We start from the raw sequence: 25,665 nt of genomic DNA, 5'->3' as shown, positions 1-25,665 counted from the left end.
CCCTCTACACCCAGTCCCTCCAGTTGCTCCCCAACAGCCACTCCGGCCCCCAGCCCCTTCGTTCCACCCCAGGCCCGAAGGATCAGGTCCTGCTAAGTCCCGCAGCAAAGTCCCTAACCCGTCCGCATGCCCCTGCTCCAATCTCCGCTCCGGCTGCAGTCGCCGCCCCGGCCGCCAGGGGGAGCCGACGCGGGGCGGGCGGGTCCGACGCGGTGGGAGGGGGCGGGACCCGGGAGGCCCCGCCCCGTCCCCGCCCCGCCCGGGCCCCGCCGAGGCGCTGGTCGGTCCGGGACAGACTGGCGGGCGGGCGGGCGGGCGGGCACTGACGCCGCGGGGCCAGAGCGGCCCGTGCGGTGGGACTAGCGGCGCCGTCGGTCCCCGTCAGGATTCCGTGAGTCCCCGACCCGCCCCTGGTCTGGTCATGGCGGGCGCCCAGCCCGGCGTCCACGCGCTGCAGCTGGAGCCGCCCACCGTGGTGGAGACCCTGCGGCGCGGGAGTAAGTTCATCAAATGGGACGAGGTAAGCGCGCGGGCCCCTGCTCCGCCCAGATTCCGGGACTCCTTCAGTCAAGCTCGACCAGACGCCGGGGACCCCCCACCCCAGCCTCGCCTGCCCATGGCGCCACCCCCATCCCAGCCTGGCGGCCCTCCGGAAACTTAAGTCCCTGATCGTCCCCGTAATGAAGACTTTGTTACCCCAGCCCCCAGTCCCTCAGCCCTGGAAAATTTGGCTCCACTCCTTGGCGCAGAGACTTCGAACCCCAATAAACCTCGTCCCCCCGTTTTCATTCGCCCTTCCCACCACTCCCTGCCAGACTAATTCTGGCACCCCGATCCTGGCCTGGCCCCCAGACCCTTTCCCAGCACTGGACCCCTGGCTGCAGGACCCTGATCCTCAGGCTGGCTCTGGGCATCCTCATTCCGGGTGTGTGCCAGGGCGCCCCTACTCTTCGCGGTGCCCTGCCTGAACAGTCCTCGCCCATTCATCACTTTCCCCCTGTTCTGGTTGGCACCGCTTTGCCCTGTTTCTGGATCCCAGCCCAGCTCCCTGCGCAGGTGGGAGCACCCAGTCACCCCCTAGTGGAGACTTTGCCCCCCAAGTTCCTCCACCCTGGGAACTTTGCTCCCCACTCCTTAGGCTTGGGACCTTGAACCCCAATACATCCTGGCCCCCCTTTCTCTGTCCTGCCGCTGGTGCTTCCCAAAGGCCCGGGTCCCCACCTTTGGCTGCTCATCCCCATCCTGGGTCCCCACCTTTGTCCCCTGAGCCCCTCCTTCCCCAGGGCCTCCACCCTGATGGCCTGAGCTTCCTCACGGCTCCTTCCCAGTCAGGCTACGGGCCTGGAAGACTCTGGGCTCTTTTCCGGCTGGGTGGGGCCCCGGGGTAGGCGTGGGAGCTGCGGGAAGGAGATGGGGGCGTGGCCTGAAGCGGCAGGTGTGCTAGGAAGGGTGCCTGGGTGCCCCAGGGGCTGGGGGAGACCCCTCCCCCCAGGCTGGCCTGAAGGGAAAAGTTTCTTCTTTTCCTTCCACTGTGATAAACCCAAATAAGGAAGTGGGAACAGGGAGAGGGCCCTGGGGGTGGGGTGGGGGGTGCTGAAAGAGGCTTGGGGCAGGAGAGGAGGGGGCCTGGGCTGCCTTTAAGGGCAGACCCTTGGGGAGAGGCAGGGGGAAACCCTAGGGGCAGTACCCACAGACTCCCCCTCCTCATACCATTTGGGGGCCTCAACCCCGGGGTAGGGTCGGGAACCCTGAGAGGGAATGGGGCTGGGTGTCAGCACACTGAGGTGGGGAGGTCTCTGCATCCCCGAAGTTTTAGGGCTTCCTGTCCCTTCTGTTCCCAGGTGAATGTCCATCCTTTGTAAGCACAGCCTACCATGGGTGGGGCTGGTGCAATCCCCATTCCCCAGAAGAGGAAACTGAGGTCAGAAAGCAGAGACTTAGCCGAGGCCCCACAATGGGGTGTGGCTGAGGCCAGGAGCTGGGAGCCTGGCAGAAGTCTTGGCTCCCTGCTTCCTGGGTCACAGGACGCTGGAACCATACTGCATGCAAGCAAGTCCTGGCTCCGATGACCTTGGGCAGGCTACAAAGCATCCCTGTAACTCAGTCTCCCCATCTGTTAAATGGGAGTGACAAGAGCACACCCCTCTTAGGCTCGTTAGGAGGCCTGTGAGTGCGCAGACATGTTAGGTGCTTGGGACTGTCCTTGGCGCGCAGTAGGGGCAGTGTGTGTATGTGAGACTTTGTACCGATAATGACAGTATTGCCCATCAGACACCGAGCAGCAGTTTGAGGGTGGCACCCAACGTGAGGCGGGGTCCTTTCCTGGCTGGAAGAGCCTGGGATGGGAGGGTCCTACCTGTGGCCACTTGGCCACACTGATCCTGGCTGAGTCTAAACCCTGGAGGACATCCCCTCTGGCTGCTGGTCCTGAGTCACACGGGTTGGCCCTGGGAGTATGCCAGGGACTGGGCTCTTCTCAGAAAATGGGGCTGGCGTGTACTTCCCTGCCCCCTGCCAGCTGCAGGGCTGTTTCAGGGAAGAAGAGCTCACTGCCTGGTCCTGAGAGCAGGGCGAGTCCCCTCTTGGGGGACTCTGCTTCTATAAGATGGGGAGGAGCGTTGAGGCTGTGGGGACCCCGGTAAGTGCGGTAAGGTGGATAATGGGCTTTGAGGCAGACCAAGGGGTCATCGTGGCGTCCCAAGGGCCACAGAAGGGCAGTGGGGTCAGACTCCTCATTTTCATGCCATAAACATTCTGTGAACAAGGGGGCAGTGAACTAGGGTGGCTGCCACTGTCATGGAGCTCTCAGCACTTCTGGGGAAACTGAGCCCAGGATGGGGGCCGGGGAGCCCTTCTGGGGGTGGGTCAGATTTCATGGGTGGAAAAGGAAGGGCAGGGTGTCCTGGCGAAGGGAACATGAGACAGAGCCCTGGGAAAGGGCAGGTAGAATCCCAGGGCCAGAGGGAGGTGAGGCTGGGAAAAGGCGTTGGGGTTGGTGTGACACTGGACCTTGGCTTTGTTCTGAGGCTACAGGCAGCCACGCAGGACCTGTGGCTGGACGAGATTTTTGCCTCAGCTCACAGGCAGGAACTCTGGGGTGCATGGTAGGGGGGCACAGGGGCCAAGCCGGCACCGCAGCCCACTCCCTGATTCCTGCTGGCCTGTGCTGTCCCCAGGAGACCTCCAGTCGGAACCTGGTCACCCTGCGTGTGGACCCCAATGGCTTCTTCTTGTACTGGACGGGCCCCAATATGGTGAGAATGGGTGTTACTGCAGCTGGCTCAGGCCAAGGGCCCCTGTCCCAGACCCCTGCCCTGCCCGTGGGGGTGGGGCCCAGCTGCAGGCTGACCTCTCCCACGGCTGCCCAGACAGGAAGTGCTCAGGCCAGGAGCTAAGGCTGGGGCTGCGGCCAGGGGCTGGCCACTCCCTGGCCTGGGTGGGGAGCTTGGAGGCTCCTGGCTGTGGACCTACAGCCTCTCATACCCAGCCTGGCATCTGGTTCCCCCCAGGAGGTGGACACACTGGACATCAGCTCCATCAGGGACACACGGACGGGCCGATACGCCCGCCTGCCCAAGGTGAGTGATGGAGCCCAGGACTGAAGCCTACAGTGAGGTTGTGAGGCCCAGGAACCCCTCCTCACCCTTGGCTCTCACCAACTCAGGATCCCAAGATCCGGGAAGTTCTGGGCTTTGGGGGTCCCGATGCCCGGCTGGAGGAGAAGCTGATGACGGTGGTATCTGGGCCAGATCCCGTGAACACAGTGTTCTTGAACTTCATGGCCGTGCAGGACGACACAGCCAAGGTGGGCCGGCACCGAGGGGTTGAGGGAGGACTCACTGCCTTACTCTCTGAGGCGGCTGTCACTTACCGACACCTGCTGTGTCTAGGCTGCTCTGTGACCTACTGTGTCCCAGAGCCAGTTGTGGGCCTGGGTTTGGTTGTGCAGCCCCTCTGTCCCCTACTCACTGCCTCCCCGTGTATACTGGCCCCCCAGGTCTGGTCCGAGGAGCTGTTTAAGCTGGCTATGAACATCCTGGCACAGAATGCCTCCCGGAACACCTTCCTGCGCAAAGCGTGAGCCCCAGGCCGGCCACCCGAATGGGAGCTGGGGGGTTCATGTGGCTGTTTTCAGGGTGTGATCCCTTCACCTACCTCCCCAGATACACGAAGCTGAAGCTGCAGGTGAACCAGGATGGTCGGATCCCCGTCAAGAAGTGAGCACCTCTTCCCCTAGCACCTTCCTTTTGCCCTGACCTTGGTGACCTTTGCCCCTCACTGACCCTGCACTCCCCCGACCCTGCATCCCCTCTGCCTGCATCAGCATCCTTAAGATGTTCTCAGCCGACAAGAAGCGAGTGGAGACTGCGCTGGAATCCTGTGGCCTCAACTTCAACCGGGTGTGTGGAGTGGGGGTAGGGGCAGGGTGGGGCGTCACTGTGGACACCCACCCTTCCAGGGCTGGCCGCCCCTGGGTTCTCACCCCACACTCCTTGGCCCTCAGAGCGAGTCCATCCGACCCGATGAGTTTTCCTTGGAAATCTTTGAACGGTTCCTGAACAAGCTGTGTTTGCGGCCGGACATTGACAAGATCCTGCTGGAGATGTGAGCAGGGCCTGCCTCCCAGCCCCCATGCTCGTCTGTGGCTTCTGCTTAGCATGCCTCTAGCTCAGTGGGGAGAGGGGGAACTGGTGGGCTGGGTCCTGGAGCGCCAGGGCGGGCCCGGGGAGGACCTGTTGATGTGCCCGTGCTCAAAGCTGCCATTTGTGCCCCTCAGTTACAGGCAGCTCTGGGCTGACCCTGTGGCAGAGCTGGTTTAATCAGCCCACTCTGCGATGGGAACCAGGGCTCAGGCGTACTGTGAGATCTGGAAGCAAGGGGTGGTGGGCCGAGCACTTGGCAGCTCCCAAGCTCTGGCCATTGCCAGTGCCCACTGGTCTGCTGCCTTGACAATGCCGCGTAGTCAGGAGAGCGAAGGGAGAAACTGTGGCCCAGGGCGGCCTGTGACTCCCAGAGTCCCACTCACTGGGTGCCAGATCCAGGGGCAAGCCTTCTGACTCCCTTGCCCAGGGCCAGGGCTTGTCGAGCAGATGGGAGCCCGGTGAGGCTCCAGCCTGACCTGGCTTCCTGCCGCCTCCAGAGGTGCCAAGGGCAAGCCATACCTGACGCTGGAGCAGCTCATGGACTTCATCAACCAGAAGCAACGTGACCCAAGACTCAACGAAGTGCTGTACCCACCCCTGCGGCCCTCCCAAGCCCGGCTGCTCATTGAGAAGTATGAGCCCAACAAGCAGTTTCTGGAGCGAGGTGAGCTGGCCAGGGTGCAGGTGGGTGGGGCAGGCGGGGCCCAGCTGACCCTGCTGACCCCCTCTGACCCCAGACCAGATGTCCATGGAAGGCTTTAGCCGCTACCTGGGAGGCGAGGAGAACGGCATCCTGCCCCTGGAAGCCCTGGATCTGAGCGCGGACATGACCCAGCCGCTGAGTGCTTACTTCATCAACTCCTCACATAACACCTATCTCACTGGTGAGCGGGGGCCGGGGGTGCCCGTGACCTCTGCCCTCTGGCACTTGCATGGTCCACTCCTGGGGCACAGTTCTTTCGTCTCATTTGCTCATTAATTGGCCAGTGCTGGGGATGCAGGCAGGGAACAGGCAGCCGGCCCTGGGCAGTGGGGCCTCTCTGCGGCAGCCTGCCTCACGGTGGCTTCCCCAGGGAAGGGCTGAGGCCTGGGATGGCCTGTGTTAAGGCCTGGAGCAGGAGGCTGAGGGTTTTTTTCTTTGTTTGAGAATGAGTTTCGCTCTTGTTACCCAGGCTGGAGTGCAATAGTGCGATCTCGGCTCACCGCAACCTCCACCTCCCGGGTTCAAGGGATTCTCCTGCCTCAGCCTCCCAAGTAGCTGGGATTACAGGCATGCGCCACCACGCCCAGCTAATTTTGTATTTTTAGTAGAGACAGGGTTTCACCATGTGGGTCAGGCTGGTCTCGAACCTCAGGTGATCCACCTGCCTCGGCCTCCCAAAATGCTGGGATTACAGGCGTGAGCCCTTGCCATGCCTAGCCTGCAAGGTGCTTTCAAGAGGCTGGAATGGGGATGGGTGCAGTGGCTCATGCCTGTAACCCCAGAACTTTGAGAGGCTGAGGCAGGCAGATCCCTTGACCCCCAGTGTTGAGACCAGCCTGGGCAACACAGTATGACCCCATCTCTACAAATAATTTTTTTTTTTTTTTAGACGGAGTTTCGCTCTTGTTACCCAGGCTGGAGTGCAATGGCGCGATCTCGGCTCACCACAACCTCCGCCTCCTGGGTTCAGGCAATTCTCCTGCCTCAGCCTCCTGAGTAGCTGGGATTACAGGCACGCGCCACCATGCCCAGCTAATTTTTTGTATTTTTAGTAGAGACGGGGTTTCACCATGTTGACCAGGATGGTCTAGATCTCTTGACCTCGTGATCCACCCGCCTCGGCCTCCCAAAGTGCTGGGATTACAGGCTTGAGCCACCGCGCCCGGCCTGCAAATAATTTTTTAAAAATTAGCTGGGTGTGGTGGTGCATGCCTGTGGTCCCAGCTGCCTGAGAGGCTGAGGTGGGAGTATCCCTTGGTCCTGGGAAGGCTGAGGCAGCAGTGAGCTGTGACTGTACCACTGCATTCCAGCCTGGGTGACAGAGTGAGTCCCTTTCTCAAAAAAAAAAAAGTTAAAAAAAAGCAGAAAGGAAGCTGGGGAGGCAGGATACAGAGGGGGCTGGGGGTAGGTGCCTGGTAAGAGAGGGAGAGCAAGGCAGGGCGAGACTCAGGGCCCAGAGGCACTTGGATTCATCCTGAGTGGGAGGGGCGGGCTTTTTGGAGGCTGAAGCAGAAGAGGTGATGTGACCTGATATGATATATTTTTAGAAAGATGATGCCAGGTGCTCTGTAGAGATTGAATTGAGGCTGGGTGCAGTGGCTCACGCCTGTAATTCCAGCACTTTGAGAGGCTGAGGTGGGCGGATCGCCTGAGGTCAGGAGTTTGAGACCGGCCTGGCCAACATGGTGAAACCTCATCTCTATTGAAAATACAAAAATTGCCCAGGCGTGGTGGCAGGTGGGTGCCTGTAATCCCAGCTACTCGGGAGGCTGAGGCAGGAGAATCTCTTGAACCCAGGAGATGGAGGCTGCAGTGAGCCAAGATTGTGCCAGTGTACTCCAGCCTGGGAGACAGCGAGACACTGTCTCAAAAGAAATAAAAAAAGAAAGAGGCCGGGCACAGCGGCTCACGCCTGTAATCCCAGCACTTTGGGAGGCTGAGGCAGGTGAATCACCTGAGGTCGGGAGTTTGAGACCAGCGTGACCAACATGGAAAAACTCCATCTCTACTAAAAATACAAAATTAGTTGGGTGTGGTGATGCATGCCTGTAATCCCAGCTACTCAGGAGGCTGAAGCAGGAGAATCATTTGAACCTGGCAAGCGGAGGTTGCAGTCAGCCAAGATCATGCCATTGTACTCCAGCCTGGGCAACAAGAGCAAAACTCTGTCTCAAAATAAAAATAAATAAATAAAAATAAAAGAGATTGGATTGGAGGCAGGGAGGCCTGGAGTATTCCACACAGGAGCTGGTGTCAGCTGTGCCAGGGCCGAGGCGCGTGGAGGGAGTGAGGAGAGGGAGGGGTTGCTGGGGCAGCGGGGGCTACAGGGAGCCTCAGGGTGACCCCCACAGCTCGCTCTGGTGGGACGGGCAGGTGGGTATGCATCTGAGAGGGAGAGCCCCCTGCGAACCCAGCATGGCCTGTTTTGGGTGGGGACGGGGTGGTGAGGAGCTGGGCTGGCGGGCAGCCTTGGTGATGGAGCCTCCCCCGCAGCGGGGCAGCTGGCTGGGACCTCGTCAGTGGAGATGTACCGCCAGGCCCTGCTGTGGGGCTGCCGCTGTGTGGAGCTGGACGTGTGGAAGGGGCGGCCGCCCGAGGAGGAGCCCTTCATCACCCATGGCTTCACCATGACCACGGAGGTGCCTCTGCGAGACGTGCTGGAGGCCATTGCCGAGACCGCCTTCAAGACCTCGCCCTACCCCGTCATCCTCTCCTTCGAGAACCACGTGGACTCGTGAGTGAGCACCTGGCCATGACCCCGGGGACAGCCCTCCCACCTCAGCGCTGTTGGACTGCTCTGGGCCTCCGACCCTGTGAACCGCCACTGACATGTCCCGTAGACCCCAGCTTCGTCTGGGGACCTCTGAACTCTGACCTTGGCTCCGCAGGGCAAAGCAGCAGGCAAAGATGGCCGAGTACTGCCGCTCCATCTTTGGAGATGCATTGCTTATCGACCCTCTGGACAAGTACCCGGTAAGGAGGCTTGGAGCCAGGGTGGGCGCGTGAGGGCCAGGGTGGGTGCTGCGGAGCCAGGGTGGGGGCGTGGGCGCCAGGGTGGGTGCTGCGGAGCCAGGGTGGGGGCGTGGGGGCCAGGGTGGGGGCTGCGGAGGCAGGGTGGGGGCGTGGGGGCCAGGGTGGGGGCTGCGGAGCCAGGGTGGGTGCGTGGGGGCCAGGGTGGGTGCGTGGGGGCCAGGGTGGGGGCACGGGGGCCAGGGTGGGGGCTCGGAGCCAGGGTGGGGGTTGCAGACCCAGTCCAAGGCCCTGACCCATCCATGCCTGCCCAGCTGGCCCCAGGCGTCCCCCTGCCCAGCCCCCAGGACCTGATGGGACGAATCCTGGTGAAGAACAAGAAGCGGCACCAGCCTAGCACGGGTGGCCCAGACGGCGCCGGGCGCAAGCGGCCGCTGGAACAGAGCAACTCGGCCCTGAGCGAGAGCTCCGCCACCACCGAGCCCTCCTCCCCGCAGCTTGGTAGGCCCTGGCCCGGCCTGGGACCCTGACCCAACCCTAGCCTCTGGCCTTATGCTCCAGGCACGGTGCTACTTCAACCCAGAACCCCAGCCCACCCTCCCATAGACCCATGGACCTGTCCCGCCTCTCTGCGCCTGTCCCCACACCCGACCTCTCCTACCACCTGTTGGCTGACCTCAGATGCATGCCTCACTGAGCTGCACCCCCACTTCTGACCCCCAACCTCAGTCTCTCACCCCTCAGAGCCTCCCCACAACCCGGTGATGGCTCTGAAGGCTGACCTCTGACCTCGGTGAACCACATCCCACACCTTGTGTGTGACCTCAGACCTCTAAGCCCCCACTGAGTCTACCTGCCCAGTTGGTTATCATTTCAGCTGACCTCTGACCTCTCACCCCTGACTATTCACCTCACTGTGCCCCCTCCTTGGACATGGCTCTGACTAACCCCTGACCTATAACTCTGCTGTCATCCCTTACCCCACTGTCAAGGCTGCGGTTCCCAACTTCCTGACTTCTCATCCCACTGAGCCACCCTACCTCCCAGCTGAATACCACCCTAGACCTTCACCTTTGACCTATGACCCCTCTCAACCTCTGTTCGGTTTGATACTGTCCGACCCCTGACCTCTTGGCCTCTCCGCCAGCCACACTGCCTTGGAGTACCCTGTGACTTCTCCACCGAGTCACCTTAGCACACACTGGGAACAACCCCTCCAGGCCTCCTGAGCAGACATGTGGTCCTGACCCCTGACCCTGTGGCCCTGTCCTCTGCAGGGTCTCCCAGCTCTGACAGCTGCCCAGGCCTAAGCAATGGGGAGGAGGGGGCGCTCGAGAAGCCCAGCCTGGAGCTTCGAAAATCTTTGGGCGAGGAGGGCCTGAACCGGGGCCCCTATGCTCTTGGACCTGCCGACCGTGAGGATGAGGAGGAAGACGAGGAAGAAGAGGAACAGACAGACCCCAAAAAGCCAACCACAGATGAGGTGAGGCCCACAGGGTAGGCAGATGGGGAAGGTAGCATCTTTACCTCAGAAGCAGTTTATTACCTCCACTGGGGCTAGGTCTGACCATCAACAAGACTGACGTCACCTCTGCCTCCTGGGGCTCAGTGTGGGTGTGAGTGAAGGTGGAAGGAGGGGTCTTTAGCATCAGGCATGTAAACAAGTATTCAGTTCTGCTGCTGGTGTGGCCCAGGAGGGATAAGCTAGCAGACAGAACTGGCAGAGGACAGGGAGCCTGCTGGGCAGGGAGGTGGGGCAGGCAGACCTCAGGAAGTGGGACAGCATGTGCAAAGGCCCTGTGGCAGGGCCAGGGGGTGCAGGAGCGGGGAGCATCGTCATGGGAAGTGTTGAGGAGCTGTGAGGAGTGGTACAGAAAAACTCAGTCTGAGCCGGGTGTGGTGACTCATACCTCCAAGCCCAGCTACTCGGGAGGCAGAGGGATAAGAATTGCTTGAACCTGGGAGGTGGAGGTTGCAGCGAGCTGAGATCGTGCCACTGCACTCCAGCCAGGGAGACTGTGCCCCAAAAAAAAAAAAAAAAAAAAAAAAAAACAGACATCGCTATAAAGACAATTACTGGGGCAATTGATGAAATTTAAAGATGGACTAGAAATTAGATAATACGTTAATGTTTTGTTTCCTGAATTGAATTATTGTACTGGAGTCATATAAGAGAATGTCCATACATGCTGAAGTATTTATGGGTAAAGGATATGATGTCTGCAGTTCACTCCCAAATGATTCAGCAAAAGTAATGACAAGTGTAACCGCTGTATAGGCCAAGTGAGGTGGCTCACGCCTGTAATCCTAGCACTTTGGGAGGCCGCCGTGGGAGGCTTGTCTGAGGTTGGGAGTTCAAGACCAGCCTGGCTAACATGGTAAAACCCCATCTCTACTAAAAATACATAAATTAGACTGTCAAGATGGCAGGCGCCTGTAGTTCCAGCTACTTGGGAGGCTGAGGCAGGAAAATTGCTTGAGCCGGGGAGGAAGCGGAGGCTGCAGTGAGATTGCACCGTTGCACTCCATCCTGAAAGACGAAAGAGCAAGACTCTGTCTCAAAAAAAAAAAAAAAGTCAGTCTGGCTGTCATAAGAGGTCAGATCCGAGAGGAGCCCAGAGGAACGGAAGGTGTGGTGAGGGGTGCCCAGGAGTCACCGTTGGAAGGGCTGAGTTTGAGGATCCTGTGAGCCACCTGAGAGGAGGCGGCAAGATGGGGACTGGAGACTCGGGCTGGGGATGGATGTGACTGAACCCCTGGGCATGGGAGTGACGGGCTCCAGCCTCTGAGGATCAGGGAGAAGAGGAGTGGCTGGGTGGCGTCCAGGGCGCATCAGTGGGACCCCGGGGAGAAGAGTGTAGGCACCAGCAGCGGTGCGTGTGTAGTGATGGGAAGAGGGTCAGCGCCTCCTTCATGGGGGGCAGGTGAGGGACTGTCCCCTGTGGTGGGAGTGGCACTGCCGACCCTGGGTTGGGGCCCACAGGGCACAGCCAGCAGTGAGGTCAATGCCACCGAGGAGATGTCCACGCTTGTCAACTACATTGAGCCTGTCAAGTTCAAGTCCTTTGAGGCTGCTCGAAGTGAGTAGGGGTGGGTGGCGGGCGTGGGGGCTTGCCCAGCTCATCCCTGCCAGGCCTGACACCCTCACCTGGCTCACCCCACAGAGAGGAACAAATGCTTCGAGATGTCGTCCTTCGTGGAGACCAAGGCCATGGAGCAGCTGACCAAGAGCCCCATGGAGTTTGTGGAGTATCCTTTCAAGGCACCGTGGGCGGGCAGGCCAGGGTGGGGCACTCGGAGTGTCCTGTGTCTGCGTGTGCCTCCTGCACAGGCTGCTGGTCCTCCTGCACCCTGGCCTAGGGCTTGGGCAGGTCCAGGCAGTCTCAGGGGGATGGCGAGGCTGAGAAATGGAGGGGCTGGATTTGGGGGGTCACAGGAGCACCTGGCTGAGGCTGGAGGTGGAGGCTGACAGTGTGGGCCCTGGCACCCGTGTGGCCCCTGACCGCCAACCTCAGATACAACAAGCAGCAGCTCAGCCGCATCTACCCCAAGGGCACCCGCGTGGACTCCTCCAACTACATGCCCCAGCTCTTCTGGAACGTAGGGTGCCAGCTCGTTGCACTCAACTTCCAGACCCTGGGTGAGCCCTGGGCCTCTGTCTTGACCCTGACCCTCAGTCTTGCTGACCTCTGACTCATGATGCTGCTGGTCTTGCCTGAAAGGACCTCTGACCCTGTCTAATCCCAGATTCCAGGCGAACCCAGCCCCCGACTCACCCCGCCTCCTGCCCTTGACTGATGCCAGACCCCTCCCCTGTCTGATCTGCCCTGGATCTGGACCCCGATGCCATTTGAACCTACCCCTGACCCTGGGCCTTGGACGCCATCTGACCCCTGACGATCTCCCATTCCCCCACATGGCACCATCCTGTCTGATGCCTGCCCTGCTTGACCTGCCCCCGCTGCTCAGATGTGGCGATGCAGCTCAATGCGGGCGTGTTCGAGTACAATGGGCGCAGCGGGTACCTGCTCAAGCCGGAGTTCATGCGGCGGCCGGACAAATCCTTCGACCCCTTCACCGAGGTCATCGTGGATGGCATCGTGGCCAATGCCTTGCGGGTCAAGGTGGGGCCTGGGAGGGCTCAGGCTGGGGGTGTCCTTGGGGCAGGACCCTCGCAGCAGCCTCACCCTCCCTGCCCTGCCCCCCAGGTGATCTCGGGGCAGTTCCTGTCCGACAGGAAGGTGGGCATCTACGTGGAGGTGGACATGTTCGGCCTCCCTGTTGACACGCGGCGCAAGTACCGCACCCGGACCTCTCAGGGGAACTCCTTCAACCCCGTGTGGGACGAGGAGCCGTTTGCCTTCCCCAAGGTGAGCCCGGCGCCCTCGCCCACCCAGGCACAGGCAGGTCCAGCCCCGACTGCCCCGGCTCTCAGGTGGGAGAACAGGAACCAGGCAGGCTGCTGGTGACTGGGGATCAGAAAGTGGGGGGCGCTTGGGGTCTCCCAGGAGCTGCCTGTCCCAGCGTCAGACTCCCTGTCCTCCTCAGGGGAAGAGATCAGGGTGAGAAGGTGAGATGGGGATGGGGGAGTGCCAGCTAGAGGTCTTGTGTCCCCTGCAAGGAGTGGACACAGCCCACCCCATCTCTGAGGCAGGAGCTGAGGTCACAACCCCAAGCCCACGTCCGCTCTCCCACACCTCCCCCAGCCCCTTGTGGACGCAGCCTCTGCTCCCAACCTGGGTGGTGTGTTTGCGCTTCCTGCTTATGGCTCACTCCGTTTCTAAACTGGCAGTGACCAGAGCTGTCTGTAGGGGCCCTAGGGGCCTGGGTGCCTGTCATCTTGCCACAGGGTCCTGATAGCTGCAGTCATCTACTAGGCCAGGCTGTGGAGGTGGGGTCAGCCGTCAGCTCAGTGGCGATGGTGACTGATGGTCAGTGGGTCAGCTCAGCTAAAGGTTTGCTCTGCTGGGCTTTGACGGCTGTGGGGAGCTGTGGCGGCCACAGCGGTCCGGGGTCAGCCCCGTGGCTCAGCTCCGGTCTGGCCCGCAGGTGGTGCTGCCCACGCTGGCTTCGCTTCGCATCGCAGCCTTTGAGGAGGGCGGCAAATTCGTGGGGCACCGGATCCTGCCTGTCTCTGCCATCCGCTCTGGTGAGGCCTTGGTGGGCTCTGGGCAGCACAGCGGGCAGTGGGTAGGGGCCCTGCCGGACCCAGCAACCCAACGTTGCCCTCCTGCCCACCCAGGGTACCACTATGTCTGCCTGCGGAACGAGGCCAACCAACCGCTGTGCCTGCCGGCCCTGCTCATCTACACCGAGGCCTCGGACTACATTCCTGACGACCACCAGGGTGAGCCAGGGTTTGGGGGCCAGACTGGCCAGGGAGGGTGAGGGACAAGGGCCATCCTCAGGGCCTGGGGGTGGCCGAGCTGGGTGGTCCCAACTGAGTGGTGAACAGACCCGAGGACAAGTTTCGCAATTCCTCATTGAGACCAGGGCTGGTGGGCAGGGTGTGGCTTGGGGGCTCCGTCTCTGAAACCCTGGCCTTCTGCCTCCCCCCAGACTACGCAGAGGCCTTGATCAACCCCATTAAGCACGTCAGCCTGATGGACCAGAGGGCCCGCCAACTGGCTGCCCTCATTGGTGAGAGTGAGGTGAGCCGGGTCTGAGCAGGGCCTAGGCTTGCTGTGACCCAGGGGGCCACTGGACATGACAGCTATGGCCACGTGGCATGGGGGCTTCTGGTCTCTCTAGCTCAGTAAGCTTGGCAGCCCTGGGATTTTGAGGAGATGAAAACCACCCATTTGCATTCAGGAGGCCTTCAGGTCAGACCTGGGCTGGAATTCCTCCAGCTCCATGCAGGCTCCACATGGGGGTACAGGGGTCCCAGCCGCTGCGTCAGGGCAGTGCGAAGCCACAGAAGCTGCTCAGACGTGGGGTCCTGGGAGCCATGAGGAGGGCAGTGGCCTCCGTGGGGAGGGGTCAGGCGCAGAGGTTCACCTGCGCTTCCAGACCCAGTCCCCCGGGGCCTGCGGCAGGCGGGTAGGGAGAGATGACAGCAATTAGGGCTGCCCGGAGCTGTTAGCGGAGAGGCTGGTGCCCACTCTGCGGTCTCATCCTTTGTTGATTTAATCAGGAGCTGAGAAGCAAGGAAAATGAGCGACTGTATGCAAGGGTGGAGGACGTGGGCAGGGGAGGAGAGGAGGCTCTGGACTTGGTCAGGCCTTTCCAGAACAATCTGGGAGTTCCTGAGCACAGGCAGTGGCTGTTACGTTATCTTCCCCACAGCCCATGTGGAAAAAGGGCTCAGAAAGGCATGACCTATACCTCTTCTCTGCAGGTGCCCAGACAGCCTCCTGTCACAAAGGAGCCCAGCAGTTGGGCTAAGGGAGGCTGATGGGGGTGCTGGGGGCCCCGGGGGGTGGTGGAGGACAGAAGGGCCCAGAGGCAACAGCATTCTGGAAAGAGCATTCTCCTTTCTCCCGTAGGCTCAGGCTGGCCATGAGACATGCCAGGACACCCAGTCTCAGCAGCTGGGGTCTCAGCTGTCCCCAAACCCCAGCCCTAGCCCACTGGATGCCTCCCCACGCCGGCCCCCCGGCCCTGCCACCTCCCCTACCAGCGCCTCTCTGAGCAGCCCAGGTAAGGAGTGGCCTGGCCAGGGGTGGGCCTAGGTGAGGCGCCCCACTGCCCTGTCCTCCAGCTCCTCACCGGGCCTCTGCTCCCCAGGGCAGCGCGACGATCTCATCGCCAGCATCCTCTCAGGTAGGGGCGGGGTACCTGGAGGCAGGGGGACGCAGTGGCTGCCCTGCAGGTTGGCCTGCCCCAGTCCTGTTCCCCTGCCCCCTGCCCATCTCTGCTTTGCCACTCCCAGAGGTGGCCCCCACCCCGCTGGACGAGCTCCGAGGACACAAGGCTCTGGTCAAGCTCCGGAGCCGGCAGGAGCGAGAGCTTCGGGAGCTGCGCAAGAAGCATCAGCGGAAGGTGGTCACCCTCACCCGCCGCCTGCTGGACGGCCTGGCTCAGGCACAGGCAGAGAGCAGGTGCCGGCCGCGGCCAGGTGCCCTGTGAGTGTCCAGCCTGGCTGGGTGCTGGGTGTGTTGGGGGTGCTGATGTGAACATGGGGGTTGCTGGGCATGGAGATGGCAAGAGCCGGGCCGGAGGAGGGTTCAGTGCAAGGACAGGAGGCTCCACACCAGGCCCCCGGTGGCCCCCGGGGAGTGACATCTCTTTTGAAGTCCCCCATGAGGAGCTTGTTGCCCAAACAGGCTCCCTTCACTTGGGTGGTGCTAACGGCCTCCTGGTTTGCATAACAGACCTGGCCACACAGGGTGGTGTCTGCCATCGCCTGCAGGATGAGCACCCTCCCTCGCACCCTCCCCGTCCCAGTCCCATGTGGTGGACCCAAGTGTCACCCAGAGGGGTTCTCCTCACAGAGGTGGGGCCGCTGACGACGACTCAAAGGACGGGGAGGATGAGGCGAAGCGCTATCAGGAGTTCCAGAGCAGACAGGTGCAGAGCCTGCTGGAGCTGCGGGAGGCCCAGGCGGACGCAGAGGCCCAGCGGAGGCTGGAGCACCTGAAACAGGTGAGGGGCCCTCGGTGGCCAGGGAAAGCCTCCTGGATAGACCTGTCATCAGCCCAGCGTCACCCATCGGGTCCCCTGTGTCCACAGGCTCAGCAGCGGCTCAGGGAGGTCGTCCTTGATGCAAACACAACTCAGTTCAAGAGGCTGAAGGAGACGAACGAGAGGTGAAGGGCCAGGATGGTCTATGGGGGGCTCTGGGCGCCAGGAGGAGGGCGGAGTCTGTGCTTCTGCTGCTGACTGCTCCTCTTCCCCTGCCGGCTTCTCCAGGGAGAAGAAGGAGCTACAGAAGATCCTGGACAGAAAGCGCCACAACAGCATCTCGGAGGCCAAGACGAGGGACAAGCATAAGAAGGAGGTGTAAGGGCACCTGCGCTGGGGGCCATGTGGGCACTGGGGAGGCAGGGTGGGTGCCTGGGCCATCTGGGGACTAGGGGGACAAGGCGGGTGCCTGGGCTGTGTCTGGGCACTGGGGAGGCAGGGTAGATGCCTGGGCCGTCTGGGCACTGGGGAGGCAGGGCGGGTGCCTGGGGTATTTGGGGGGGCAGGGCGGGTGCCTGGGGCATTTGGGTATTTGGGGGGGCAGGGCGGGTGCCTGGGTGCTGAGCCATCCTGCGTTGCTCCTGTGCAGGGAACTGACAGAGATTAATCGTCGGCACATCACTGAGTCTGTCAACTCCATCCGTCGGGTGAGTCGGGTTCCCAGCCCACCCTACCCCACCTCCCTTCCTTCACTCATCAGACACCAGTCTCCGTGCCTGGCCTGGTGCCATGTTGCCCTCAAGGTTCTTCTAGAACCTTTCCCGAATGCCCAGCAGCCCCAGGGTGCCCACATCATACCCAGAGCCAGCTGTCTGCATCCGTGTCCCTGGCTTTGGTGTCCTCAGGCCCGGTGCTTTCACAGACCTGTTACACCACCCTGGGAGCCTTCGGCCACCTGACTTCTTATTTTTCTTTGAGACGGAGTCTCAGTATGTCACCCAGGCTGGAGTGCAGTGCTGTGATCTCAGCTCACTGCAACCTCTGCCTTCTGGGTTTAAGCGATTGTGCCTCAGCCTCCCGACTAGCTGGGATTACAGACACGTACCACCACGCCCGGCTAATTTTTGTATTTTTAGCGGAGATGGGATTTCACCATGTTGGTCAGGCTGGTCTCTAACTCCTGACCTCAGGGGACCCGCCTGCCTCAGCCTTTCAAAGTGCTGGAACTACAGGCGTGAGGCCACTGTCCCTGGCCTTGCCCACCTGGCTTCTATGCCCAGCCAAAGCCCCGAGGCCCAAGCCCCTCCCTCCGGGCTCAGCTGAGCCCTTGCCCACCCCTGTAGCTGGAGGAGGCCCAGAAGCAGCGGCACGACCGTCTTGTGGCGGGGCAGCAGCAGGTCCTACAACAGTTGGCAGAAGAGGAGCCCAAGGTGAGGCCGCAGGCGGGGTGCAGGGCAGGCGGGCAGGCGGGGTGCAGGGCAGGCGGGCAGGCGGGGTGCAGGGCAGCCAGGCTTCCCTGTGATCATCCTCCTCCCACAGCTGCTGGCTCAGCTGGCCCAGGAGTGTCAGGAGCAGCGGGCGAGGCTGCCCCAGGAGATCCGCCGGAGCCTGCTGGGCGAGACGCCAGAGGGGCTGGGGGACAGGCCTCTGGTGGCCTGTGCCAGCAACGGTCACGCACCCGGGAGCAGCGGGCACCTGTCAGGTGCTGACTCGGAGAGCCAGGAGGAGAACACGCAGCTCTGAACTGGCTGAGCACGAGGTGGCCGCAGGGCCAGGGTGGGCACTGGGTGGAGGGCAGGAGGCAACGACACTAAGCCTTTTTTTTTTTTTTTAACTTTTTATCTCTAGATATTTTATTTTTTTAAACCCAGGGCAAGTACCTCAGCTAACTCCCTTCATCCTCCTGGGGCCCCTCCTTCCTGCCCTAAGTTCTCAGTTGGGGCCCTGCTCAGGGCCTTGCTCCCCGTGACACCCACACCCTCGATCTTGCAGTCTCCTTCCCGTCCCGGGAGAGCTGGCTGGAGACTCGGAGCCCCGGGAAGTCGGAGTCACATTTTTTCTCTACTCTTTGGGGATTTTTTTACATGAATAAAAGTGGATTTCAGGGACCCTGTGTGCAGTGTGATTTGGGGTGAGAGGACTCTGGGCCCTAAGTTTCCTCATCTATGAAATAGGCTTCGGGCCTTTGGTGGGGTTGAGGTCATGTCTCCAGCAAAGGGCTGCTGGTTGAACCTGAGCCTGCCCTGCCGAGCCTGCCAGCGTCTGTGGCCTTCCTCTGCCTGTGCTGTCTGCCTCCAGGCCACTGTTCCTGTTCCCCCTCCCCATGACTTTCTTCCTTCCAAGGCTCTCCCTGTTCTCTCTTCGTTGAGGCTCAGGCCTCTGCTTCAGGAAGCCTTCCCTGCCCCCTTTCCTGTGGCCTGATATGACCCAAACGCCTAGCATCTTCCGCCCCGGCTGCTCTGGGCCCCCGACAGGCAGCTGACTCTATCGGGTGACAGATCGGCCAGGGTGGAGCAGGGCAGAGAACCTGTCCCACACTAGGGGGCCCGGGCCTTCAGAGAGAGGTGGGCAGTAGGCCTGCCTGTGATGCTGGGGGAAGGGAAGTGGACAGTCAGACACGCAGGGGCTGGGCCACCTGGCATCCCCTCATCCCTGTGAGGGAGATGTTGTGCCTGTTTTACAGATGAGGATACTGAGGCCCGGAGCCATCTCTCGTGTGCCAGGCCACAGCTCAGTCAAGACGTCCTGATCTGGAGGCAGGGCAGGCCTGGACCCTCCGTGGTGGACTGTCTTCGGCCAACCTGGACCTGTCCCGTGCCTCGGGACCAGCGAAGAGTGGCGAAGAGCCCACAACAAGGGCTCGAGGGTGGGGCCGGCTCCCAGCAGGGTTGGCCTGGCACCTCTTCAAGGCCTCTCCCGGCTTCCTGGCGCTTCCCAGGCTGCCCGCCTGCATCCCTCCTCCAGGGGAAGGCGGCCTCTTATCTGGGCTTATCTCCTGCCAATTGAGTATTTTCTTTGCTTTGTTTTTGCTGCAGCCTCAAACAGATGGGGTGGGGAGGCCAGGGAAACAGGCTCCGCGGTAGGGCCCTCCTCCCCTCAGGGTCAATGCCACGGCCCCAGCATTCCTCACTTCTGCTGTGGGACCCGGTCTTGCCCACTCCAGTGTATTCCTTATCCAGGCCCCTTAGCAGCCAACTCCCATCTCCCTGACTCTGGCTGGTGTCCACTGAGGGATGCACTCCAAATCAGTTCCTGGGTCCTCAAATACCAGCTAAATTGCTAACTCCTGGGTGTGACATTCCAGCCTCTCAGAAGGCTGGCCTCTGCTGCTTCTCCATCCTTCCATGGGTCCACTCTTCCCCGCGCGCCAGGAGGGATGGCCATCCCCCTCCCCCGCCTCACCTTCAGGTCGCAGCTCTAGCCGCCTCCTTCCTGAAGCCCTCCCTGACTGCCCTGCCGACTCCGGGCCTTCGGGCGCTTCCACGAGCAGAGCCATGGCGCAACGCATCTCTGTACCCAGCACCAAGCACCGACTCGAGTTATGGGGGGCGCCAATAAATCTTTCTGGAACGGAGCCCCCGGTCTGTCCGGGTCCCCGCGTGAAGCCTCGGTTTCCAATGACCACCCTGCTCCCAGTCCAGCTCCGCTACTCCCTCTCGCCCCGCGTGTCCCGTCCCCGGGCAGCGCTGGCCCTAGGCCGGCCACACAGTAGCTGCTGGCAAGGGCTGACCCAAATAGGAGCCAGTGACTCTCCCTGGGGGGCCGCAGCACGGTTTGCGCAGCGCAGGATCGGGCAGCCGGCAGCGCTGCAGACCCAAAGCGCATGCTGGGCACTTGGACCTGGGCCGCGCAGCCCTGTCCCGAGAGCCGCCCCGACCCCTTCCGTCTCTGTCGCTGGGTGTCAGGCAAAGACTCAGTTTCCCTCGTAAGACAACGGCCTCTTTTGAAAGTATCCGTGAGAGCACTACCCCGGCGCGCGGAGCCCCAGTCGATGTACAGAGAAGCTTCGGCGGCACAGACGCGGGCTTTATTAACATTTGGTAGCGAGCGCGGCCCGCGGGGCATCGCTGGGGCTCGATCTCGCTGACGCAACGGTGAAGCCTGGTTCGAGACTTGGCTCAGACGTCTGGGGCAGCCCGGTACCGAAGGGCGGGGCCACGGAGCCACTTCCGGGGGCTTCGGGCGGAAAACGCAAAACTTCCGACGGGACCAAGCCTTCCACGGCTTCACACGCACCGGAAGGGAATCTGGGTCAGCCCTCCCTCCGAAAGAGATGGCACGGATCCTTTTTTTGCATAAGGCCTGCAGGAAGCACTTCCGCCCATATCCAAGATGGCCACTGAGGACGATGAGAGCGGGTGGAGTTTTGGGATGTGGAGCGAAGGTCACTGGGAGGGAGCGGAACCTCCCCTGCCCAAGTTCCGATCCCACCAGGACTGGATGACTCGCGTCCAGCTGGCGCTTTGCCGCATCTGCGTTGCTGTGCCCGCGCTCTTCGGGCGAGGAAGTCCCTTCCGGGTGTGGGGAGAAAAGGGTTGCATGAGTTAGATTACCAGGGCGGCTCGAGCCAGACCGTCCACTTCCGTGACCCCGCCTCTGAGATCCGGGGGAGATAATGAAGGCCACAACTTCCAGCAGGCTTCAGGCTGGGTGGTCTGGGACGCTTGGGAGGACGCATGGGCCCTCAGGAATGCGGACTGGTTAGATCCCAGGAACTCCTTGCCGGGGACGGGAAGGGAGGATACCTAGGGTCCTACATGGAAAGGCCAGAGCTGGAAACTTAGCACTCAGAAGATGGGACCGCAATTCAAGAATTAAAGGGCTGGGAGCGGTGGTGAGCGCCTGTAATCCTATCACTTTGGGAGGTTGAGGCGGGAGGATTGAGGCCAGGAGTTCCAGGCTGCGGTGAGCCATGATCACACCACTGCACTCCAGCCTGGGCGAAAGAGCATCCACGTGCCAGCCAGGAGCACAAATACCAGCATGCCTGGCCCTCCGAGAATGCGGGGAACCCAGGAGCTTTGGCCTGGAGCGGGATCTAGGCTACAGATCCCAGCATGCCTTGGGACTCCCCCCCCCCCGCCCCGCCCAGGTCGGGGAGTCCCGCCTGCCCGGGGATTCGGAAGGGAAGAGCTAGGGGGTGGGGGTAAGAGCCTGTGACTACAGATCCCAGAATGCTCTGGAGCTAGGAAGGGACCGGACGGCGTTGGGGAGGGGTCGTGGGACCAGATCCGGGCGTGTCTTGGGACAGGAAAGAACAGACAGGAGGGGGGCGTCCTGGGACTGCAGGTCTTGGCACGATGGGGACCGGCGCTCACCTTAAAGGAGTCCACGAACTCGTCACTCATCCTCCGGAGCTCGCGGCCATAGCGCTGTGCTGCCCAGAGGTTGGGGGGTGCCGAGCGCGAACGGCCCCGAAAGGTGCTGGGCTCCTCCTCCATCCCTTCGTCCTCCTCCGTCCCTGCGGGGTACGATCTGTGGCGACTCCGGGTCTCCACAGCCCCAGCGCCTGCAGAGGGTCAGTGGGTAAAGGGCGACGTTAATCTCAGCTCCTCTAAGCCCCCGGCCCTGCCTGAACCCTCCCCGTCAGCTCTGCAGGCGCACTCATGGGTCTTCCAGGGACGCATCACAGCCCACCTCTCAGGGGCCTTTGGTGAAGATTAAGGTTAACTTCTTATTAATCCCACGAATCCTTACTGAGTGCCAGTAATGAATGGGGCCCTGTGCCTGGCACAAAATAAGGGATAAGAAATACTAGCTACTCCTGGGCGCGGTGGCTCACGCCTGTAATCCCAGCACTTGAGGGCGAAGCAGGCGGATCAGCTGAGGTCAAGAGTTCGAGACCAGCCTGATCAACATGGAGAAACCCTGTCTCTACTAAAAATACAAATATTAGCCGGGTGTGATGGCATGCCTGTAATCCCAGCCACTCGGGAGGCTGAGACAGGAGAATCGCTTGAACCCGGGAGGCGGAGGTTGAGGTGGGCCAAGATCACACCATTGCACTCCAGTCTGGGCAACAAGAGGGAAACTCCATCTCAAAAAAAAAAAAAAAGAAAGAAAAACTAGTTACAATTATTAGTGCAGAGACTTCATGGGGTCTCCTGGCAACTCCCGGGTTGGTAGCTATTTCAGCGTGTCTATTTTATACCCGAGGAAGCTAATCCCTTGAACAGGAAGGTGTCCTGCCACAGCTGGCAGGACTGAATGCCAGCTCTGCAAGGGACCTGCAGAGGCCCCTGGAGAGGAAGGACCTGTCTGCTACATGTCTGCACCCCTCACAGCGCCTGCTCTGGAGATGGTGTCTGGAACTGTGGACGTTTTTAGGTACCACTGATGGAGCACATATGTGTAGGCCAAGACAGTCCCTCATTGTCCTCCTAACCACCCTGGAGGTGAGCACTAACGTGCTTAGGTGAGGAGACAGAAGCTTAGAGCGTTGACTTGCCCAGTTCCTGTGAAGCTGTGGAGGCCTGAGGCTGGAAGGTTCCAGGGGTTCGGTGGAACCCACAGTCCAGTGATGATCAGCTGAGCTCTGCGCCTCTCCCCTTGTCTAGCCAGCCTTTGACTCTCTGAGCCTGTGTTCTCACCTTGATGAGGGGACAATCCTAGCCTTGAGTCCCAGTGGCGGTATAAAGGTCAGTCACATAAAATAAAAAATGTAAAAGTGCTTTGTAGCTCGGCAAGATACCGCACGCCTGTAATCCCAGCACTTTGGGAGGCCAAGGCAGGCAGATGGCTTGAGTCCAGGAGTTCAAGATCAACCTGGGCAACATTGCAAAACCCTGTCTCTATTAATTAAAAAATCATAATAATAAAAGAAGGCCACGTGGGGTGCCACACCTGTAATCTCAGCATTTCGGGAGGCCGAGGTGGGTGGATCACCTGAGGTCAGGAGTTTGAAGCCTTGAACTCGGTGAAACTCCGTGTCTACTAAAGATACAAATATTAGCCAGGCGTGGTAGTTCACACCTGTAGTTGCAGCTACTCAGGAGGCTGAAGCAGGAGAAACGCTTGAACCCAGGGGTGGAGGTTGTAGTGATGCAGAGTGAGACTCTGTCTCAAAATAATAATAATAATAATTAATAATAAAGTGCTCTCTAGGCTGCAAGTACTCTATGGGTTATTGTTCAGAGGTACGCCTACTGTGGTCTGTTTGGGTGCTTTTTTTTTTTTTTTGAGACGAAGTTTGGCTCTTGTTGCCCAGGCTGGAGTGCAACGGCCCAGTCTCAGCTCACCGCAACCTCCACCTCTCAGGTTAAAGCGATTCTCCTGCCTCAGCCTCCTGAGTAGTTGGGATGGCAGGCATGTGCCACCACACCCGGCTAATTTTGTATTTTTAGTGGCTATTTGGTCAGGTTGGTCTGGAACTCCCGACCTTAGGTGATCTGCCAGCCTTGGCCTCCCAAAATGCTGGTCAAAGTTTGAGACCAGCCTGACCAACATGGTGAAACCCTGTCTCTACTAAAAATATAAAAATTAGCCAGGTGTGGTGGCACGAGCCTAGTCCCAGCTACTCGGGAGGCTGAGGCAGGAGAATCAATTGCACACAGGAGGCGGAGGTTGCGGTGAGCCGAGATTGTGCTACTGCACTGCAGCAATAGAGCAAGACTCTGAAAAAAAAAAAAAAAATGCTGGGTACGGTGGCTGATGTTTGTAATCCCATCACTTTGGGAGGCTGAGGCAGGCAGTTCATGAGGTCAACAGAGAGACCGAGGGAGATCCAAGCTGGCTGATCACTAGCAGCTCGGGATTGTAGCTCCCACTGAAAGCGCAGAGAACGAGAGGACACCACACTTTCTGATCAATTTTTGTTGCTCACGCACCAGGAGATTCCCAGTGGAGGAGCCCCACAGGTCGCCAGTGCGACTTTTGTGGCGGGCGAGGTGGTTTTGCCGCTGCCTTGGTGTGGCGGTTCTTGGTGTAGAGTCAGAAAAGCACCATCAATCATAACGCCACTGTTTTGGCCGGCGCAGTGGGTTGCTCAGATTTTAGTGCCAGGAATCAACAAGTTGGACGCCATCCATTCAGAAACCCAACTATAAAGACGGGAATTATAAAGACCACAGATGGATAAATCTATAATGAAGGGAAGAAACCAGCCTAAAAAGGCTGAGGATACCCAAAATCAGAACGCCTCTCCCTCTACAGGGGATCACAGTTCCTCATCAGCAACAGAGCAAGGCCTGATGGAGAAAGACTGTGTTCCATTAACAGAAGGCTTCAAAAGGTGGATGATAAGAAACTTTTGGGAATTAAAAGAACTTCTTCTAACCCAATGCAAAGAAACTAAGAACTTTGAAAAAAGGTTTGACGAAATGTTAACAATAACACACAATTTAGAGAGGAATATAAGTGAATTAATGGAGCTGAAAAACACAACACGAGAACTTCGCGAAGTATGCACAAGTTTTAACAGCCGAATTGATCAAGCAGAAGAAAAGATATCAGAGGTCGAAGACCAACTTTTTTTCTTTTTTTTTGAGACGGAGTTTCACTCGTTACCCAGGCTGGAGTGCAATGGCACGATCTCGGCTCACCGCAACCTCCGCTTCCTGGGTTCAGGCAATTCTCCTGCCTCAACCTCCTGAGTAGCTGGGATTATAGGCACGCGCCACCATGCCCAGCTAATGTTTTGTATTTTTAGTAGAGATGGGGTTTCACCATGTTGACCAGGATGGTCTCGATCTCTTGACCTCGTGATCCACCCTCCTCGGCCTCCCAAAGTGCTGGGATTACAGGCTTGAGCCACCGCGTCCAGCACATATATTAATTCTAAATTTAAATCGACTAAATCCCCCAATCCAAAGACACACACAGGCAAAAAAAGCCAAGACCCATTGGTATGCTACATCCAGACCCATCTCACATGCAAGGATACACAAAGACTCAAAACAAAGGGATGGAGAAAAATTTACCAACCAAATGGAGAGCAAAAATAAATAAATAGAAAGCAGGAGTTGCAATTTTTGCTGATAAAATAGACTTTAAAGCAACAAAGATCAAAAGAAGCAAAGAAGGATATTACATAATGATAAAAGGATCAATGCAACAAGAAGAGCTAAAGATCCTAAATATATATGCACCCAATACAGGAATACCCAGATATATAAGACTTATAAAGAGACTTAGACTCCCACACAATAATAGTGGGAGACTTCAACATCAATATTAGACAGATCAATGAGACAGAAAGTTAACAATGATATCCAGGACTTGAACTCAGATCCGGAACAAGTAAACTTAATTAACATTTATAGAACTCTCCACTTTAAATACACAAAATATACACTCTTTTCAGTACAACATCACACCTATTTACAGGTTTAAATGAAATATTGGTTGGCTGCTTGTTAGTTATTTTCTTCCCTCATTTTTTTTCCCATGTCTCTATTATTAAACACAATTACAGGCATACCCATTTTTAGACTGCATTCTAGCCTGGGCAATAAAGCAACACCCCTGTTCTCTCTCCCTCTTCTTCTTCCTCTTTTTTCCTCTCCTTCATTCTTTTTCTTTTTCTTTTTTTTTTTATTCTTTCTTTCTTTCTCTCTTCTTCTAAAAAAAAAAAAAAGAGATAGAGACCATCCTGGCCAACATGATGAAACCCCATCTCTACTAAAAATACAAATATTGGCCAGGCAAATTGCTTGAACCTGAGAGGCAGAGGTTGCAGTGAGTCAAGATCATGCCACTGCACTCTAGCCTGACAGCAGAGCAAAACTGCATCTCAAAAAAAAAAGCAAGTAAGGGGCCGGGCGCGGTGGCTCACGCCTGTAATCCCAA

At 59.1% G+C, this 25,665-nt stretch overlaps 2 protein-coding genes across 7 annotated transcripts in view; one reads left to right on the top strand and one right to left on the bottom strand.

Moving 5' to 3' along the window:
- The first annotated feature begins 247 nt into the window (after window positions 1-247).
- PLCB3 (phospholipase C beta 3) lies at window positions 248-19,478 on the top strand. 3 transcript variants are annotated; one of them, XM_032282964.1, is made up of 32 exons: window positions 248-520; window positions 3,177-3,254; window positions 3,510-3,578; window positions 3,665-3,805; window positions 3,998-4,077; window positions 4,164-4,217; window positions 4,325-4,400; window positions 4,505-4,605; window positions 5,141-5,307; window positions 5,381-5,527; window positions 7,840-8,080; window positions 8,235-8,319; window positions 8,631-8,817; window positions 9,594-9,799; window positions 11,300-11,396; window positions 11,481-11,565; window positions 11,832-11,956; window positions 12,286-12,440; window positions 12,525-12,686; window positions 13,366-13,465; window positions 13,559-13,663; window positions 13,876-13,967; window positions 14,802-14,955; window positions 15,043-15,078; window positions 15,188-15,380; window positions 15,750-15,900; window positions 15,988-16,064; window positions 16,168-16,257; window positions 16,529-16,586; window positions 17,223-17,309; window positions 17,419-17,638; window positions 18,563-19,478. In XM_032282964.1, exons 1-31 carry the CDS (start codon window positions 422-424, stop codon window positions 17,620-17,622), a joined length of 3,702 nt encoding a protein of 1,233 aa, XP_032138855.1. In that variant the 5' UTR covers window positions 248-421; the 3' UTR covers window positions 17,623-17,638; window positions 18,563-19,478. The 3 variants fall into 3 exon arrangements, with proteins under 3 accessions (XP_032138855.1, XP_032138854.1, XP_032138856.1); XM_032282963.1 differs by having other exon boundaries at window positions 17,419-19,453; XM_032282965.1 differs by lacking the exon at window positions 248-520 and adding an exon at window positions 1,720-2,647 and having other exon boundaries at window positions 17,419-19,453.
- Window positions 19,479-19,884: 406 nt separating this feature from the next.
- The window catches only part of BAD (BCL2 associated agonist of cell death), a 17,386-nt gene continuing 11,605 nt past the window's right edge, over window positions 19,885-25,665 (bottom strand). For all 4 annotated transcript variants that reach the window (XM_032282978.1, XM_032282981.1, XM_032282979.1 and 1 more), the window contains exons 3-4: window positions 21,198-21,388; window positions 19,885-20,390 (exon numbers count right to left, since the gene is read on the bottom strand). In XM_032282978.1, coding sequence (XP_032138869.1) covers window positions 20,265-20,390; window positions 21,198-21,388 — 317 coding nt within the window. In that variant the 3' untranslated portion in view covers window positions 19,885-20,264. The remainder of the gene's footprint in view (window positions 20,391-21,197; window positions 21,389-25,665) is intronic.

This window comes from Sapajus apella, unplaced genomic scaffold, assembly GCF_009761245.1.
Source record: "Sapajus apella isolate SASKATOON/1434 unplaced genomic scaffold, GSC_monkey_1.0 scaffold14, whole genome shotgun sequence".
NCBI lineage: Eukaryota > Metazoa > Chordata > Mammalia > Primates > Cebidae > Sapajus > Sapajus apella.
The sequence above is the reverse complement of the archived record's forward strand: the minus strand, read 5'-3'. Positions and strand labels throughout refer to the sequence as shown.

What these genes read in the sequence shown, in the direction of transcription:
- PLCB3 (XM_032282964.1), top strand. Translation starts at nt 422, where the DNA reads ATGGCGGGCGCCCAGCCCGGCGTCCACGCGCTGCAGCTGGAGCCGCCC. An exon ending in GTCCTTTGAGGCTGCTCGAA is followed by an intron (nt 11,397 to 11,480) that starts GTGAGTAGGGGT and finishes CTCACCCCACAG; the next exon opens with AGAGGAACAAATGCTTCGAG. An exon ending in AGCCCCATGGAGTTTGTGGA is followed by an intron (nt 11,566 to 11,831) that starts GTATCCTTTCAA and finishes CGCCAACCTCAG; the next exon opens with ATACAACAAGCAGCAGCTCA.